The sequence below is a fragment of the Pinus tabuliformis genome, chromosome 7 (genome assembly GCF_031772625.1).
Source record: "Pinus tabuliformis cultivar Carrire ecotype Pingquan chromosome 7, CPIR1, whole genome shotgun sequence".
NCBI classification, from domain to species: Eukaryota; Viridiplantae; Streptophyta; class Pinopsida; order Pinales; family Pinaceae; genus Pinus; species Pinus tabuliformis.
The window spans coordinates 1,323,764,014-1,323,780,743 of record NC_142293.1 but is presented as its reverse complement, the minus strand read 5'-3'; the positions used below and the strand labels follow the sequence as shown (position 1 = coordinate 1,323,780,743).

General features: G+C 37.4%; 1 protein-coding gene across 2 annotated transcripts in view; it reads right to left on the bottom strand.

The window, feature by feature from the left end:
- Positions 1-16,730, bottom strand: part of NOXY38 (tetratricopeptide repeat (TPR)-containing protein) — a 317,852-nt gene that overhangs the window by 217,678 nt on the left and 83,444 nt on the right. For both annotated transcript variants that reach the window (XM_089459697.1, XM_089459698.1), the window contains exons 4-6: positions 7,257-7,446; positions 6,978-7,109; positions 3,737-3,896 (exon numbers count right to left, since the gene is read on the bottom strand). In XM_089459697.1, the coding sequence (XP_089315823.1) occupies positions 3,737-3,896; positions 6,978-7,109; positions 7,257-7,446 (482 nt within the window). The remainder of the gene's footprint in view (positions 1-3,736; positions 3,897-6,977; positions 7,110-7,256; positions 7,447-16,730) is intronic.

Here is a 16,730-nt window from a genome sequence, read left to right as displayed (position 1 = left end):
GCAAGTTGGGTCATCCATTTCTCCCAGATCATAATGAATTTGAAGAAACTGAAAGAGGTTTTTGTAGTTCAGTATGTTAGGAATAAAAACCTCTTTCAGTTTTCCAAAATATGCTTTCAGTTGCTCAAGAGACCTTCTGGAAGTTGACTACTTAAAACAGTTTTTCTGCTGAAAAAGGCTACTTCAGTGATTTCGTCGCACAAAACTGGGTTTTTACACTGTTTGCGCTACAAAAACATGGATTCGTAGCTAATTTCAATTTTTTTTCAAAATGGCTAAACATATGACTTTCAAAACATGATATGGGACTCAAAGTGTAAAACAAGGTTGTTGAACTTTATTTGATGATGGAAATGAGACTCTAACCCTATGACTTAGACTCTAAAAACCATAAAAGTGACTTAACCACCATCTAACATTATGACTTAGGAACAAATGTAAACTGTTCAAGTTTTCGAGAATTTTTGGGTGATAACACACTCCATGATGCAAGAACATGTAACGAGCAAGGTGCAGCCTGCCAGTGGTTGAGCATGGAATACACAAAGGTTAGCAACAAATCAGCACCAAAAGACCTGGAAAATGTATTAAATATTTTTACTGTGGCAAGATAGGGCATAAGGCCAAACTTTATATAAAATGGTTAAGGGGAAAAATGCACAACCAAGGGCCTCCCAAAGATCAATCTAGGAAGAATCAAGCCATTGTAGCAGAACATAAAGAAGAATATAAGATCATTTTATTCATATCCAACAAATGACCACAAAGGTAGGCCAGTGAGACTGCTGAGTATAATAGTGCCAATACATGGTGGAAGTGCGGAACTCTATGTTTTTGTGACTGGCAATAAAGGAGTCTTTGAGAACAAGACAGACTGATACATTCATTCTATGCATCATCGCATTTAACTAATCAACAAGATTGGTATACTGATTTTGTAATGGACAGATCCAATTTTGATGCTTCTTTCTTGAGTGGTGAAGAAGAACAGAGTTGGAAGGCAAGGAAAGTGTGCTTGTTCAGATGAGAGGTAAGAGGTTATTATATAAGAATGTCTACTATGTCTCTAATTTGTAGAAAAAAACTATTTTCCATTAGTTGAATCATGAAACATAGCCCACTCTTAAATGTAGTCTCCAGTAAAAAATATGTATTTTATTGTTGACAAAAAAGAGAAAAAAGATATTTGGTATGGGTGTGGAAGAACAAGGATTATTTACACTGGTGAATGGTGAAGCAAAGTTGATGGTTACAGGAGATAATCTGGACTGACAAGAAAGTAAGACACAGACTCATTATGTTTTATCTGTTGATTTTTACAAAGAGAAGAAGCAGTGAAGCCCTCAGAGATGCAAAAGAAAAATTTACGTAGAGAAGAAGCAGATGAAGCAGTGAAGCCCTCAGAGATGCAAAAGAAAAACTTTGATATGTTGAGCTGGCAAGTTGTGGAGGAAGTGAGTTTGATGAACAAACCATGTCCTACATCAATGAATCTAACTATTCAGCCAACATTGGTTCTTGTCCAACTAGGGAATCAATGGTCAAACAAAAGGATGGTGACATGACTTGATCTTCATCAGCCTTGTCAGATACAGTTCACTTCTAGTTTCTGATTGAAAATTTCACTTTCAAGTGGGCTGCAGATGTCTTGCTTGGTCCAAAGATTTTGTTCATGTTTTGGAACAACCAATTTTATGTAATATGACCGTTATGGGAGGATGTTAGATATAATGTTCATAATTAGGACTTAGGTGTCATTTTGTCACATATTATAGCCATAGAGTCTATTTGATAGACTTATGTAAGCATAACTGACTGAATATTGATTTATTAGATAGGTATTTGAGTTACATCGTACAATATGATCAACAATGTTTCCAAGGCGTTTCATACCCATTTCTGCATTTTTGGGTGGTTCAGGTATGAAACATTACGTTCCGCCAAGTTTCTGGGATGGGAGATCGCGGGAGGGAAGACACACAAGGGTAATGTGTAGAAGCACCCCCAAATTTTAGGGCAGTTCAGGGAGGAGAGGGGACCATCAGGGTCCCCAAAATAGAGGTCCCGTCTCTAAAATTATAAAAATAAAAATAATACTAACATTAATTACCAAGGCCACAAGCCCCTCAAATCTCTATCCCCTATGTTTGTTCTATCTTCATGGGTTGTTGGGCAAAAATCTGAGGGTAGACACCCAGGTTTTGGGGGATGGGGGCTCCCAAATGTCCCCCTTTTGGGGAAATGCATCCCCCACACTGGGGAAACATTTCCCCATGTGTTTCCCCGAGTTTCCCCTAAAAGGTGACGTGGGGAAATGTTTCCCCAAGCACCACCGCTCCCCTTGCCCCCCAACCCTAGGGGACACATCCCCATGGAACACTCACTGACAAAACAACTTGGAAATGTTGTCGGTTGCACCATAAGATGTTTCCAAATCTATGAATTCCCTACCATACAACCCACAGCATTTCCAAGATGTTTTAGTGATTTCTAGGAATGTTCTAAGTGCTTTTTTGGGAGTTTGTAGTCCCACCCAAGCCCCCAAGAGGGGCATGGAACCCCCATGGGAAAAGATCGCCCAATCCATGCCAATGACTGCTGAAGACACAATAACAATAAAGGATTGAACTCTAAGCATCTTGTGACCCTGGTAAATACTAGTAATATTAAACTCTAAAAGTAAAAGTTGACATTCTTTTTTATCTTTCCTTTTCTATCATTTTACTTAAATTTTTAACATTATCATTAATTGACTATTGATAATTGATGGTGCTCCAACCTCATCGGACCTCCTATGGAAAAAGATTGCAGTGTTTCCACTACATTCTATCATGTATCAAGCTATGCAATTGGCATTGGTCAAAGCAACAAATCTATAGGATTTTGCATTACGTAATCATCTGTGAGAGTTAATAAAGACATGGGTTTCCTGCCTACATTGTTGTGATTGTGTAAATCTGGCATACATCCCAACTCCATCCATAAAATGGAAACGGTTTCCCTTGTTCACAAAATTTAAGTGTTCATGAGTCTTTATTTTCCATCAATCCATTCTTTAATTATTGGAAAACAGATGATAGTTGTTTGAGAAAAGGACACGTCATAATATGCATTTCTGTACATGATTTGTAATAGCATCACACTGATTCTAAGTGTTTGACCAATCCAAGTCCATTCTTTTACCCTTTGTCACAGCAAGTACCACTTCGCACTTCTCTAATTTCAAGTATCATAATCTACAACGCTTTCCACACTACCCATAAACTTATACTTTCTTCAACACCACAAACAAGCTACAATGGTTTTCATTCCCGCTCACTAGATATGACCACCAGTGCATTTTAGCTGGTAAAAATATCCAGTGAAATTCATGTACAAAGAAAAGCACTACATATTATAGTGACATGCATTTTCATCGACCAATCAAATGTAATCAACCAATCAGTTCACTGGAAGTCAATATTCAAGGAGGTTAATAAAATTCATCAGCGCAGAATCCAGGACAACTCTTTTCTAGGGAGGAAGCATGGTACTAATAAGCTAAAGAAATTTCCTTCAAATTCTCAGATTGGATATATAGTATATTCAATGAGATGAATCTAAATTTGGATGATGAATAATACAAACATTAGAAATTGAATGCAAGAAATAAAAATATAATTTATTTGATTATGTAAGCTCCTTCATTTGAAAAGGTACACAAATAACTAGAAGCAAGCTACAATCAAACTCTTACCTCCTGTAGCCCGGAGGAGGATTGAATGAAGAAAATGCGATGCTTTCTACACATTTGATTTCTTGTGAAGATGGACATACAACAAGATTCTCAAGCAAACCAGTGGGATCATCCATAAAACCCAATCCTTCAAGTTCAGGTGCCTCTGATTTCCTCTCCCCTGAAAAGGAATGACAAAGGGATTCAGTTGTTTCAACCATTCATTGTCAAACATAACATAACCAACTCATTTTGAATATTACACTGTTGTTATCCCTGCACAGATGAACAAGCATGTTTTTTGTGGATCAAAAATACAACTTGACAGAGTGTTCATCACGCTGTAACAAGCAATCAGAACTCTGGCATCCCTATTGCGAATTCACATATAGTTTACCAAAGTATAACACTCCCCTTACATAAATCATGGGGATAACAAGGACCATAGCCAATGGTTAGTATCAGAAAATAACTTTTAAAACATTTATGATTTTACATAATCATGTTAAATTAAGGGCCACTAGGGGAGTTGAAAACCAATCACATCTGGGGGTTTTAGAAACAATTAAAACTTTAACAACTAGAATTTGAAATAGCTGATTTGTGGGGGAGGCCTCCCTCTATGGCAATCTCATAATCTTTGTAGTGAACACCTTTTCAATAATGCTAAGAATTTTCTAAAACCCCAATAATTCTAAGTACTTACTACTGTCAGGAACCTAGTCAAACTGACTATTAGGTTAATTTAGAAGCATGTCAAGAGATGTATTTTGCCATTTGTGATGTTCTCTTAATGCTGAGAAAGGACATATATAATGTATACATACATAAGTGCTCCCCAATTCTGAGAAGACAGCGAAGATATCCGCTGTCGTTCTAAGGGGATTTGAGCGAGCTCCGCTCTGAGGGTCACTGAATTTCTGGATAGGCAGCAAAGATTCTTCGAAGGGTCCTTCGTTAATCGATCAAAGGACGGCCATTCTTATTCACTGAAGCTGACGTCAAAACTTTTGAGGTACAACGCATTGCTCTGTGGAATCGACGTGCCTTTAGGGCACGCACTACACGAGTAATCTCTGAGATTTGGGAAAAAACAATCATCCTGTGCCTAAACATTTTTTCTAAAGCGGAATTAAAATATTTAATGCATCTTGCGATCCTACGGTCCACCAGAATCTGCCGCTGTTGGTCAAATATTACTTACACAGTGACACGAGGTTCGTCCCCTCTCTGTCACGGATTGGGCATAGCGGGATAATCAGAATCAGAACTCTCAAAGTGGGACTGGATCACTTGAACAGAATCCGGGTCACATTGTTTACTGTTGGAATATTGAATGTCTAGTTTTTTTTAATCGTGTATGGATTTGATGAACGATACACTATACTATTGAGCTTGTTGTATTGCTGAATTCGTACGTCATTCTATTCAAGCTATTGTAATTTTGAGGAAGGAGTGTTGAAGAATATATTACCTAATTGACCATTGTTTGGAAAAAGAAATTTGGTGGAAAACCCTATTGCCTTATGAAATTCTAGGACAAAAAATCACCCTAGACCACTACACATACTCTACCTTTTATGCTTTTAATATTCTTTATTAGCTTGATTAGCTAGATGGTTGATAATCATGAGCCTAAATTTTCTGATTTGACCATCTTTCAAGTAGTTTCTTTTGCAATCCTGTATTTTATCTTATGTTATTGGATGTACCTTTTAGTCCCATTGACCTAATTTGTGGTTATTTGTTGAAGATTAATAAAATTATCTTATCTAATTTTATCTACACACTCCTACTGTGTTCTTATCTAGCTCCATGTTTGCTCCACATATCTTTCCATACACTTGTCCCCTAAATTTCCCTTGTCAATTTCTTTGGCACATCATCCCATGTCACATTCATCCAGTTATGTATTTTCCTCCCCACTACTCTTGCAGAAACACATTCTATCATTTCTCCTTAGCTTCGCATTTCCTTTCTAACTACATCTCACTTCTTGGCACACACTATTTACACTTACTCCTAAACTTGTCTTGCATGCCCGTGCATCAAACAGCCCAATAGTATTGACATCCTCATTACCAAGAATGCCCTCAATCTTTATTCACCAATATCCAAGCCAACGACCACCTAAGATTCTAACTAGAATAAAGTGCTGCAACATTATCGAAAGCATCCTGTAAATCAAAATAGTTGTTTACAAAAATTTCTTATCACAACTTACCAACAATAGACCAAGTCAATTTTACATTAATGTCTTACAAAGAACATCAATATTTAACTGTAACTTTGTAACAATCTTGATGCTTGATTTCCTCTTATCTTTCAAGCAAAAACCATCTCAAGAATGGGAGGGCATGTTATATTTGAAGCTAATTTATTTGATTCATAATGGATTCATTGGCAAGACGCAAAATCATGTTGGCCCCCCTAACTTGTATATATTTTCATATCCATGTACAAACACTTATCACCTATTCACTTATCATATATTTTATATAGTCAATACAAATGTATTTCTACGTAGATATGTAAATGTGATAACATCGTTTCTTATCACCATATATTCCAAACCTTGTCATAAAAGCATAAGCACCTTGACAAGCAATTGATAAAACCTCCACATCCACATCTGTATATCTCAAGAGATATGGAGATTGCATATGGCCAATACGTGACAACAAAGATTAGTGCTTGATCCTTTTAATTCATCTTGATAAATCGATCAATTTCTTCTATGTGGTTCACATTCGCAATTGTGTTACTATTACCCATTTAAGGGGGTATTACTTTAACATCCCCAACTAGTAGTGTTTGATAGGATTCTCACATGGATAAGATAACTTTATCGATGTCCACAAAATACCCTCAAGTCAACGGGACTAGATAGTAGAGAGTACATATAGCAAATTAGCAATGCAGTGGAGTCGTCCTTATAGACTCATAGTCTGTTTGCAGCACGCACGCACACAATCAGTGCACAAAATCGCCACTTTTGATGACATATGTAGAGACGATTCAAAAATGAAACACTATGAAGTTTATATGTTGCTTTATTGCTGACAAACACACCCTCTTTTCAACTATACATCACAACTTACAACAGGAGCATCATCCAGCCTCGTACTTGAAGGATTCTTCATAATTAGTTTGAAAAAAATACAGCAATCAAAGAAGTTTGAAAATATAATATTAATATCAATAGCACAACAGACTAAACTAAAATCAATTGGAAATCCCAGTTCACAAATGTGGAGCATACCTCCCGGAGTATGTTGGTTTACTTCATACTCCATAGCAAATGTTGTCGAAAGTGATGAGTGGAGGGAAGGTGTAGAAACAAGATCTCTGATGCGGCGTACATGAGACCTTACAGACCTGTCATCATATAATGCTGCATAACGTGATCCAGTTTATGTGAGTCATTCTTCTTAAATGGCAGAGAGAATGCTATCATGAATTTTGTGTAGCTTCATGGGATATGTTCATAAGTTTCCAATTTGGCTCCTACATCTGAATAATGAGAATTTATGTTACCTACCTGTAACCATTTCTAATGAGCAACCACCTGTCGTGATATCACCAACATCTCCAATTTCTAAGTAATCTGCAAGCTGATAGCGTGAGCCATCTTTCATGACCATAATCAGGTCATAACAAGTATAAAAGCAGGTCTCTGGAGCATCAAGAAGAAACTGCCGCAGATCCATCACAGAATCTCCAGGGTTTATCTGCTCAGGCACACAAGAACATTGAGTACATTCAATTATATATTTGTAATGTCGAAACACTGATTTAGAATATGCCTGGATAAGCAATGCAAAAACTATTTGCAGCAATATTTACAGAAAAAATATTGCTTTATAGCCAACGAATCAACAAGACCACCAGAGACAAAGGGCTTCCTACATAGATAAAATGCATCAGAAACATAAAAATCACAACTTGATTTCAAGTTTTCATTCTTAAAAGCAAAAGTATACTACGTCCATCTCAAAATTGTCTGCATAATCACTAAGAATGGATGATGACTAGAAAGAAAAGTTGCTAAAAAGGTCGAACTATTAAGATGCAACACCTAGTATTTGGAGGGTTATTTTCACATGGAAGATGTGGCACGACAAAGATTATCCTTAAGCAATTTGACCACTTGACTGTGTTTGAATATAGAAAAGACAAAACAAAACTACCTTTCAATTTTAGAAGAAGTTAACAGTCTTCGATAGAATTACACTCACAATACCCCACAACCCAAAGAAAAGTATGGTATCAGCCATTTTGATATTATGCACCATATCAATTCATGCTTACCACAGAATCTGGAAGTAACTATAAAAAAGAATGAAATGGCATACTATATAGGAAATTCATTACATCACACTGATTATGGATATGACTTAACACTGACTTTCAGTGCATAGCATCATTGCACATATGATATTAGCTACATAAGTCGCAAACATGCAAGTAGCCAAACAAGACATAGATTAGAGAAATAGCATACTGAATCCAAGTGCAAATATTCTTGCATCTAAGAGGATGGTAAATTGTTAAAAGGCTAAAGATGTAAAAGGACAAACAAAGGAGGCAATCATTTTCCAGCATGCACAATGATCATTTAAGAAAAGATGTTGAATATTGCACAAGGACCCATCCCCCCTGCAAAACCCCTCAGACGCTCCAACATTCTGAGGACCTAGAAACAACCTGGGAACATTCCAGATTGGCTGGGGGTGTCATCTAAAATGTGGGGATTTCTAGGTCATTGCCAGGCAATCTGTCAAAGAAAACAAGGACTTTTAGGGTCTGGTTCAGTCATCCCTCGAAAAAAATCAGGGACAGTCAACCATCCCTCGGGCCTTGACCCAACCGATTGTTTAACATTAAACATAAAAAATTAAAAACCTAAATCCTAGCCCACACCCTTCTAAAATTTAAACCCAGTGACCCCCTAAAAGTCACCCTGTCAACTTGTATAATGCCATTTGGGTTCGGCTTATGCTCTCATCTACCGCTAGCACTCGTGGTGCAATAGTTTATTGTTTATGCAATTCAGGCTCAACTTCTACTCTCATTCATCCTTGGCACTCACAACACACTATTTTATTGTTTATGCCATTCAGGCTCAGATTCTCCTCTAATCTGCCACTAGCACCCACAACGCACAAGTCTATGCCATTAGGGCTTGGCTTCTCTTCTCATTTGCCATAGACACTCACAAGTGACAACACACACGTCTGTGCCATTCAAGCTCAGTGTCTCCTCTCATCCGCCACTAGCACTCATAGGGCTCCAATTGCTTGACACTCTCCAACACCAAACAAGCATGTTTAGCACTCAAAGAGTCAAATGTGACCTGTCACACTCCACTATCTAAGATTAGACTAAGCCATGGCATGTTCACACTAGTGTGGAAAAAGTCGCGATAAAATCAGCAAAGTCCGATTTTTTGGGCTAGCCGAATTTATCGGCCAACTTTTTGGTGATATTTTCGAAAACGAAAAAGTCGCGATTTAATCGGGAGTCTATCGAAAAAATCACAAAGCCCGCCTAGGCCGCAAAGAAGTGAGGGAAAAGACCCAAAAATCACTCATTTTTCACTCTTCTGCCATTCGTCCCTGTGGAGAGAGGAGGTGTTTGCCATTGCCCAAGAGGAGGAGATTTACTAGTTTTGTGGTGTGGATTTGGAGATTTGTCCACTGCTCAACGTGAAAGACTCAAGGTGCCGATTTGCTGCTGCCAGGTATGTATTTTAATTTCTCTCTCAATCTTTGTTACACAAATGGCTTCTTAAATCTTTCTATTAGTTTGTTTTTAGCTTATTTTTGCTTAGAAATTTGATTTAAAACATTGTTTAGAATCTAGATTGAATCAAAACTTCAAAATGTTTAGATTGTTTGCATGTTTCAATTTTCAAGAATCAATAATTCAAACCCTTGCTTAGTGAATCTGAGTCTGTTCAATTGAGTGAGAAGAGTCATTTAAAATTTAAAATCAACGATTACGTTTGTGTTTGCTTCTTATTTAATGGGCTATTTTTTATTTTTTTCGTGCCCTAGGTTCAAATTGAAGTTCAAAGTTTCAAACAAAATGACGAGGAATTTGGACCCTGTGTGGGAATATGGCAAACCTGATCCTATACCCGAATCTGGGGGGGTTAATAGAATGTATTTGACTTGCAAGTTGTGTGGCAAGCATATGTGAGGGGGTGTCAACATATTAAAATTACATATGGGGCAAATTTCGGGGCAAAATGTAGAACTTTGCCCAAATCCAACTATAGAAATCATCCGGTAGGCCATCAAATCATTGATGGATAGAGGGGAGGACAAAGACATCAGGGCAACAGTAAAAAGCCAACTTGTAGGGGCCTCAAGAGTGGGGGGAAGTGAGAGTGGTTCTTCAGCATCACATTCCACACCCACATGTCCCAACCCCTCAACTTTCTCATCTCTTTTCGTTCTTAGAACGACACCTGGTGCACAACCTAGCATCAAAACGACACTTAAGAAAAAGGAAAAGGCAGAAGCTAACAGGTTGGTCAGTAAGTGTCTTCCATGGAGTGATGTTCCTTTCAACATTGCCAAGACCAACCCATTCTACCAACTCATGTTTGATGTTGTTGTTGTTGGCCCGGGGTACAAAGCCCCTACCTTTGCAAAGTTGAGAGGGCCTCTTCTTCAAAATGAAAAGGTTGATTGCACGGCTAGATTGGAGGAGTTTAGAGCATCATGGGAACACACTCGATGCACAATCATGTCAAATGGTTGGACTAACCATAAGGGTAGGACCCTTCTTAACTTCTTGGTTAGTTGTCCCAAGGGAACAATGTTTATAAAATTTGTTGATGCATCTGCACACATTAAATATGCACGTTTACTATGAGTTGTTGGACATCTTCATTCAGGGAGTAAGTCCACAAAATGTTGTCCAAGTCATAACGGACAAAGTTGCAAATTATGTTGTTGTTGGCATGTTTCTTTTGGAGAGGTATCGTAACTTGTTTTCGACGCCTTGTGTTGCGCATTGTATTGACTTGATGTTGGCTGATATACGTAAGATTCCTCTTGTGAGGGATACTGTTGAATCATCCAGGAGCATAACAAAATTTATATATAATCATGCATCTATGGTTAGCTAGATGAGAAGATTCACCAACAACAAAGAGTTGGTGCATCCTTCCATTACACGATTTGCCACTACTTTCATATCTCTTCAATGTTTGTTGAATTCTATGTGGGATGTCAAGAGCATGTTTCTTTCACAATATTGGCATGCTTTACTTATTATAGCCGCAAACCAGAGGGAGAGGGCATATGCAGACTAGTTTCATATGATCAAATCTTTTGGGTAGGAGTAGAGGAGCTGTGTGCCATTTCAAAACCTTTGCTAAAGGTTTTTCAGTTGGTTGATGGAGACAAGCTTGCAATGGGCTACTTGTATGAGGCCATGGGTAGGGCCAAAGAAGCCATTCATGCCTATTATGAGGATAAGGGAGACGAAGGGTTAGAGAAACAATAGTTGGTATGGGGAGTAATTGATGAGCGATGGAATAATATCCTCCATCGCCGCATTCATGTTGCAGTTATCTACCTCAACCCCGTATTTTCTTACTCCTGTGCTTTCAAATTTGATGCGGAGGTGATGAATGGATTCCTCACTTGTATTGAGAGGATGGTGGCATCTGAGCAAGAATGTGAAGAAATTTCTAAAGAAATGAAGATATATAAGATGGCAAGTGGCACATTTTGTTTTACCATGGCTATTAAGAATAGGACAACCAAAATGCCAAGTAAGCTTCAGTTTGGTTCAACTTTAAAATTTCATAATTCATTGTCTCGTCATAATTTGCTTCAAGTTTAGAATTTCAATGTTTTAACTTTTTTTATGTTTCTCATTTTTCTTTTAACTTGTAGATGCTTGTTGGACAAGCTATGGTGGCAAAGTACCCCATCTCCAAAAGCTTGCCATTCAAGTGCTCACCCAAACATGTAATTCATCTGGGTGTGAACGCAATTGGAGTGTATCTGACAAAATGCACAGCAAAAAGCACAACGGGTAAAAAAATCGAATTAAATTTTTTAATTCATTTTATTATTTTTAATATTTAATTTTCTAAGTATTAATTTACAATCTATGACCATAATACAAATTGGAGTTCCAACACGTCAATGACATGGTCTACGTCTACTACAATCTCCGATTGTGGATGAGACAACTTGAGAAAACTCCTGATGTGGAAACCATCTCATTGGAAAATATTGATACAACTGCTACATGGAGGGTTGAGACTAAGAGGCCTATCATGGACTCTATCCCTGATTGGTTAGATGTGGATCCAGAGGCACTAGAGGCAGAGGAGGTAGCAGTTGCAAGGGAGGGAGAGCCAGAGGTAGAAGAGCAGGAGGAGCTGGGTCAGGAGGCAGAGTAGGAGGACGGAGGCCACCTCTTTCTTTTGCTTCTAGAGGACAACAGAGTCCATTTGTAGCCCCAGGGGCAGGGCCTTCTTCCTCTAGAGGAAAAGGCAAAGTCATTCCCTATTCCCGTAAAAGGGGCAGAGGATCTTAGTGATTGATTACTTTATGACATGTCGATGACTCATGATATACATTTATTATATTTTTTGTTGATATTTTGGTTCTTGAGAGTTGAGACTGAGTCAGGACTCAAGATTCAAATCTTGATTCACTATTTTGATATGTGATGTAGCACTAAACTTCATTAACGTATTATATATTAGCTTTCTTTTAATGTTTACGTGGAAATGCATTTATTTGATGTTGTGGATACTTTAGATGCTAAAAAATAAAAATAAAAACCTCCTAACTTAAATGGCGTTTTCAATTTATGGACCCTTGCCAATTTAATCTTGAGGTCGACTTTTTCCACATTGGTTCACACTCCAAGACTAGGTCATGACCTATTTGCTCTCCATAAATAAACTCTGCGACCACTTGTTCACATAGCGAGCCAGTGCCCAATTTACCCCCCTCGCCATTGGCCATCAAACATAAGAGGCCTTGACATCATCGGCCCCATCAACCGATCTCCTTATCTCAGTTTGTCTCTCTTGACAAGTTCTTGGGTTGGGCTGTCCACCTTTCCAGTCTTGGACAAACTCACTTAGTGTTTTGTATCACCACACCTTTGTCACATTTTTATACATATGTTCTGCTATTGTACTTTTGTTGGGTTTTTTCTTTTTATTATTTTCAGCATTTTCTAGCAGTTGCATTGGCATTCCCACACTATGTTCAAATCGGTTGTACTTTTCAGTCGCATTGACCTACTTTTTTCGTCATTTGTCAAACACTAATAAAATTGCATTCTCTTATCTTAATTGTAGCACACAACTTGGTTTCTGAGACACGTATTTAAGTTTTTCACGTTTCTTTCCTCATCCCGACATTTATTGTGAATTGTTTAAATCTCTCAAAAATTTAAAATGTACAGCTCTTCTCCATCTCCTCAAGCTCGATCTAAAATGAGACCAAGTCCAAATACAATGTCTAAGTCAATTGAAAACCCAGATTCGATCAATGTGAAGAAACCCTTGTTGCAATTTGTCAAGAACATCCAAAACAAGAGGAAAAAGGTGGTGGTTCAAAGCAATGGTTATTAAGCCTTTGTAACCATATATTTAAGGGCAGCTACACTAGAATTTACAATCATGTATTGGTTTCTCCGTGGGATGGAGTAAAAGAATGCTCCTATTCATTAGAAAAGAAAAAAAAATTGAAATGACTAAACTTCACAAGGCTGAAATTGGTGGTATTGTTATTGCAGAGGCAAAGGAGGATAGTTCTGCCATGTTTAAAAAATCAAGAGTTCTAGGATCAATGGAGTCCTCTCAATTAGCAAACAATCACAATGATCAAGTTGACTTAGTAGGGGATTCTAGTAATACTATTTCAAGAAGGAAATTTGTGATAAAGATGTTCAGTACACAACGCAAGGAGGATGCAAAGGATGCAGTGGCTGAAATTTTCTTTGCTAATGGAATATCATTTTACACATCTCATTCTCCTCTCTACAAAGAGATGATGAGGAAAGGCATAGTTGTTGCCCTGTCATTTCTGTTGAATTTTATAGCTATGGTTGGTCTTCATAATTTATATTTTAGCCCCTGAAATATATAATGAATTTGTAATACATGTTCTTCACGTCACTATCGTTGTTTAGCCCTTGAAAGAATTAATATAAGACATGTTCTTCATGTCAGATTCAAAAGAAAAAAAATTTGAAATTTGAATTTTGAATTTTTGGCTCCAAACTTGTCAAGTCGGCTCTCCCTCAAGTCAAGTCAGACCCAGTGAAGAGACACACCCATTCAGACAGACAGATGACTATATATAGAGCACTCGACCTCCTCCACAAGGACCCATTTGAACCCTTCACAAGACAAGTAATATTCTAGGCATACTATCGAAGAAGGACAAACCAAGACGAAAAAGGACGAATTCATTTCTAGTATTTCTCTCTCTCCCCTTGATTTCGCACATGTGACATTCTAGGCAAGTCGAATTTCTGGGCAGCAGGGCCAAAATTATGGGCAGATTCTTCTGGGTAGCAAGACTGAGTTTCTGGGCATATTCTGAGAGGCCAAAATTTGGTTTATGTAGATCAGAGAGGGCCAAAGTTGAAGGGCAAAATATTGACTTTGACAGGAGGGTTGGTTGACCAAGTTTGACCATAGCTTTGTTGGTCAGTTTGACCTCATAGTTGACTAGTTGTATTAGGTGTATCTCTTGTTGAACTGAAGAATTTCTCTAAGGAAAAGGTTGTTGGGTTTTTCCCCCAAGTGGGTTTTCCCGGGGTAAATCTTGTGTTCTCTTGGTGCATTATGATCTCTATTGTCCTTATGCATTTATGGTTGAATTTCGGAAGTGTGATAGCTTAATGATAAACTAGAAATGCTAAAAGAATATCTACATCATTAGAAGTAATTATCAGTATTTCATAAATTTGTGCTCGTATCTATTGCACTTGAAAAATCAACAATTTCAACCTGCTAATTACAATAAAATGAGTAAAATTATGCTAGATAGAGGGGTCTTAAAGATGAAAGGGTTTATGGAAGGCCTTAGAAAACCATGGCTTACTTCCGAGTGTTCAATCGCCATAGACGGTTGGACAAATATTCAACAAAATCATTTGTTGAACCTCATTGTCACCTATCCAAGTGGACCCTATTTCATAAGGTCAATTAACCATACTGGAAAGATGAAGGATGCAACATTCCACTTTGAGGTATTGAAGGATGCAATCGAAAAGATTGGTCCTACAAATATAGTTCAAGTTATTACAAATGTTGCACCAGTTTGTAGGTCTGCAAGGTTAACGTTTCGAAGTCAACATAAGCATCTATTTTGTACTCCTTGTGTGCATGCTTTATATAATGAACTCAAATACATTTGTTAAAATTCTTTGATTCACCCGCATTATTTTGGATGCAAAAGACGCACAAATGTTTATTTGCAACCACCATGCCTCTCTAGCTATTTGTAGTATGTATGCAAAAAAGCAAATTCTTCAAAGTAGCAAATACAAGGTATGCCACCTATTTTATTCTCTTTGACCATTTGTCAGAGATGCAGCAGGCCTTTAAGGCCATCGTTATTAGTTATGAATGGTCTACATGGGGGGGGATCCAAACAGATCAGGGAAAGAAGGTATGATAGATGTAGAATGATGATTGGCGGATTGAAGTGAAATACAATGTCTCTTTCACCTCTCTAATAATGGAGTTGATCAGGTATGTAGATTTAGATTTCCCTAACTTTGCAGAAATATATGTTAATTGACAACATAATTGGACAGGTCAAATCCATCATGTGTCAGGGGGGAGGTCGTTTGGGGTCTTTTAATGAAATCCAAAAGTTGATAGGAATGAGATTGGACAAGCTGAACACACCTCTTCATATGGCAACTTATGCACTTAATTCTAAGTGGTATGTGGAGAGAGAAGGCAAAGTTGCACCAATAGATGATATTGAGGTGAAATAAGGGTGTATTGACACCATACAAAAGATGTATGCATCGGACAAGCAACCAAATACGAGAACAATTTCTTAACTTTACAATGCTTAGTAGTCCACTTTCTATAACATTGCAAAGTAAGATTTGTTGGGTATGCCATAGAGAATTCAAAATGGACGGTGGAGGATGTATATAGACAATGTTCTAGAAATCTATGCTTTGATCAGCATTTTACTATCTTTGGTCACTAGTTCCTCAACTAAAAAAAGAACTAGTCCACATATAGGTTTATCCACTCTATTAAGAGGAATAGATTTACCTCTGAGAAAGTGGATAGACCAAGTTATGTGTAAGCAATCTTTTTCTTACAAGGAAAGCACCAAAATATTTATAGGGACCAGTAGCACAGTGGGATTTAGATCCCAACAATACTTCCCACATCAATGATGAGGTGGATGGTCCATCTGTCCAAGCAGAATTGGTTAATGTGCCATTAGATGACATTGAGTTGCAGTTGTAATGCATTGATGATGACGAGAGAGGAGGAAGTGAGGCTGGTGAATTTTTAGATAGGATTAATAGGATTAATACAGAAGATCTAAATTTATGAGTAGCTTTAGCCTCGTGTTAGTATGGGCATTGAATTAGCGACCCTTTTTTTATTTTGAGGCATTTCTCCATTTGCCATGCACACTATTATTTTATGCTAAACAATCATCCATGTTTTTCCTAACTTTGGATATATAAACCACCATATTATTAATCAACTTTTCATTACTCCTGAATCTCAGATTCTTAACCCCTTGCTGGTATAGATTCATAACATTATAATTTATATGTGATTATTCTAAGTTTAAATGATAAATTTTATCTACTATTTAAATTTTGAAACGAGTCATGTATACAATGTTGTAAGTATTTAGCTTGTAAATTTTTTTGTTATTTTAAATTTTGAGTTATCATTATTTTGCTTTGCAACATTTTGTAACTTGTGCTCAAATTTTAAAATCCTAAATTACATTTCTTTGACTTTGAA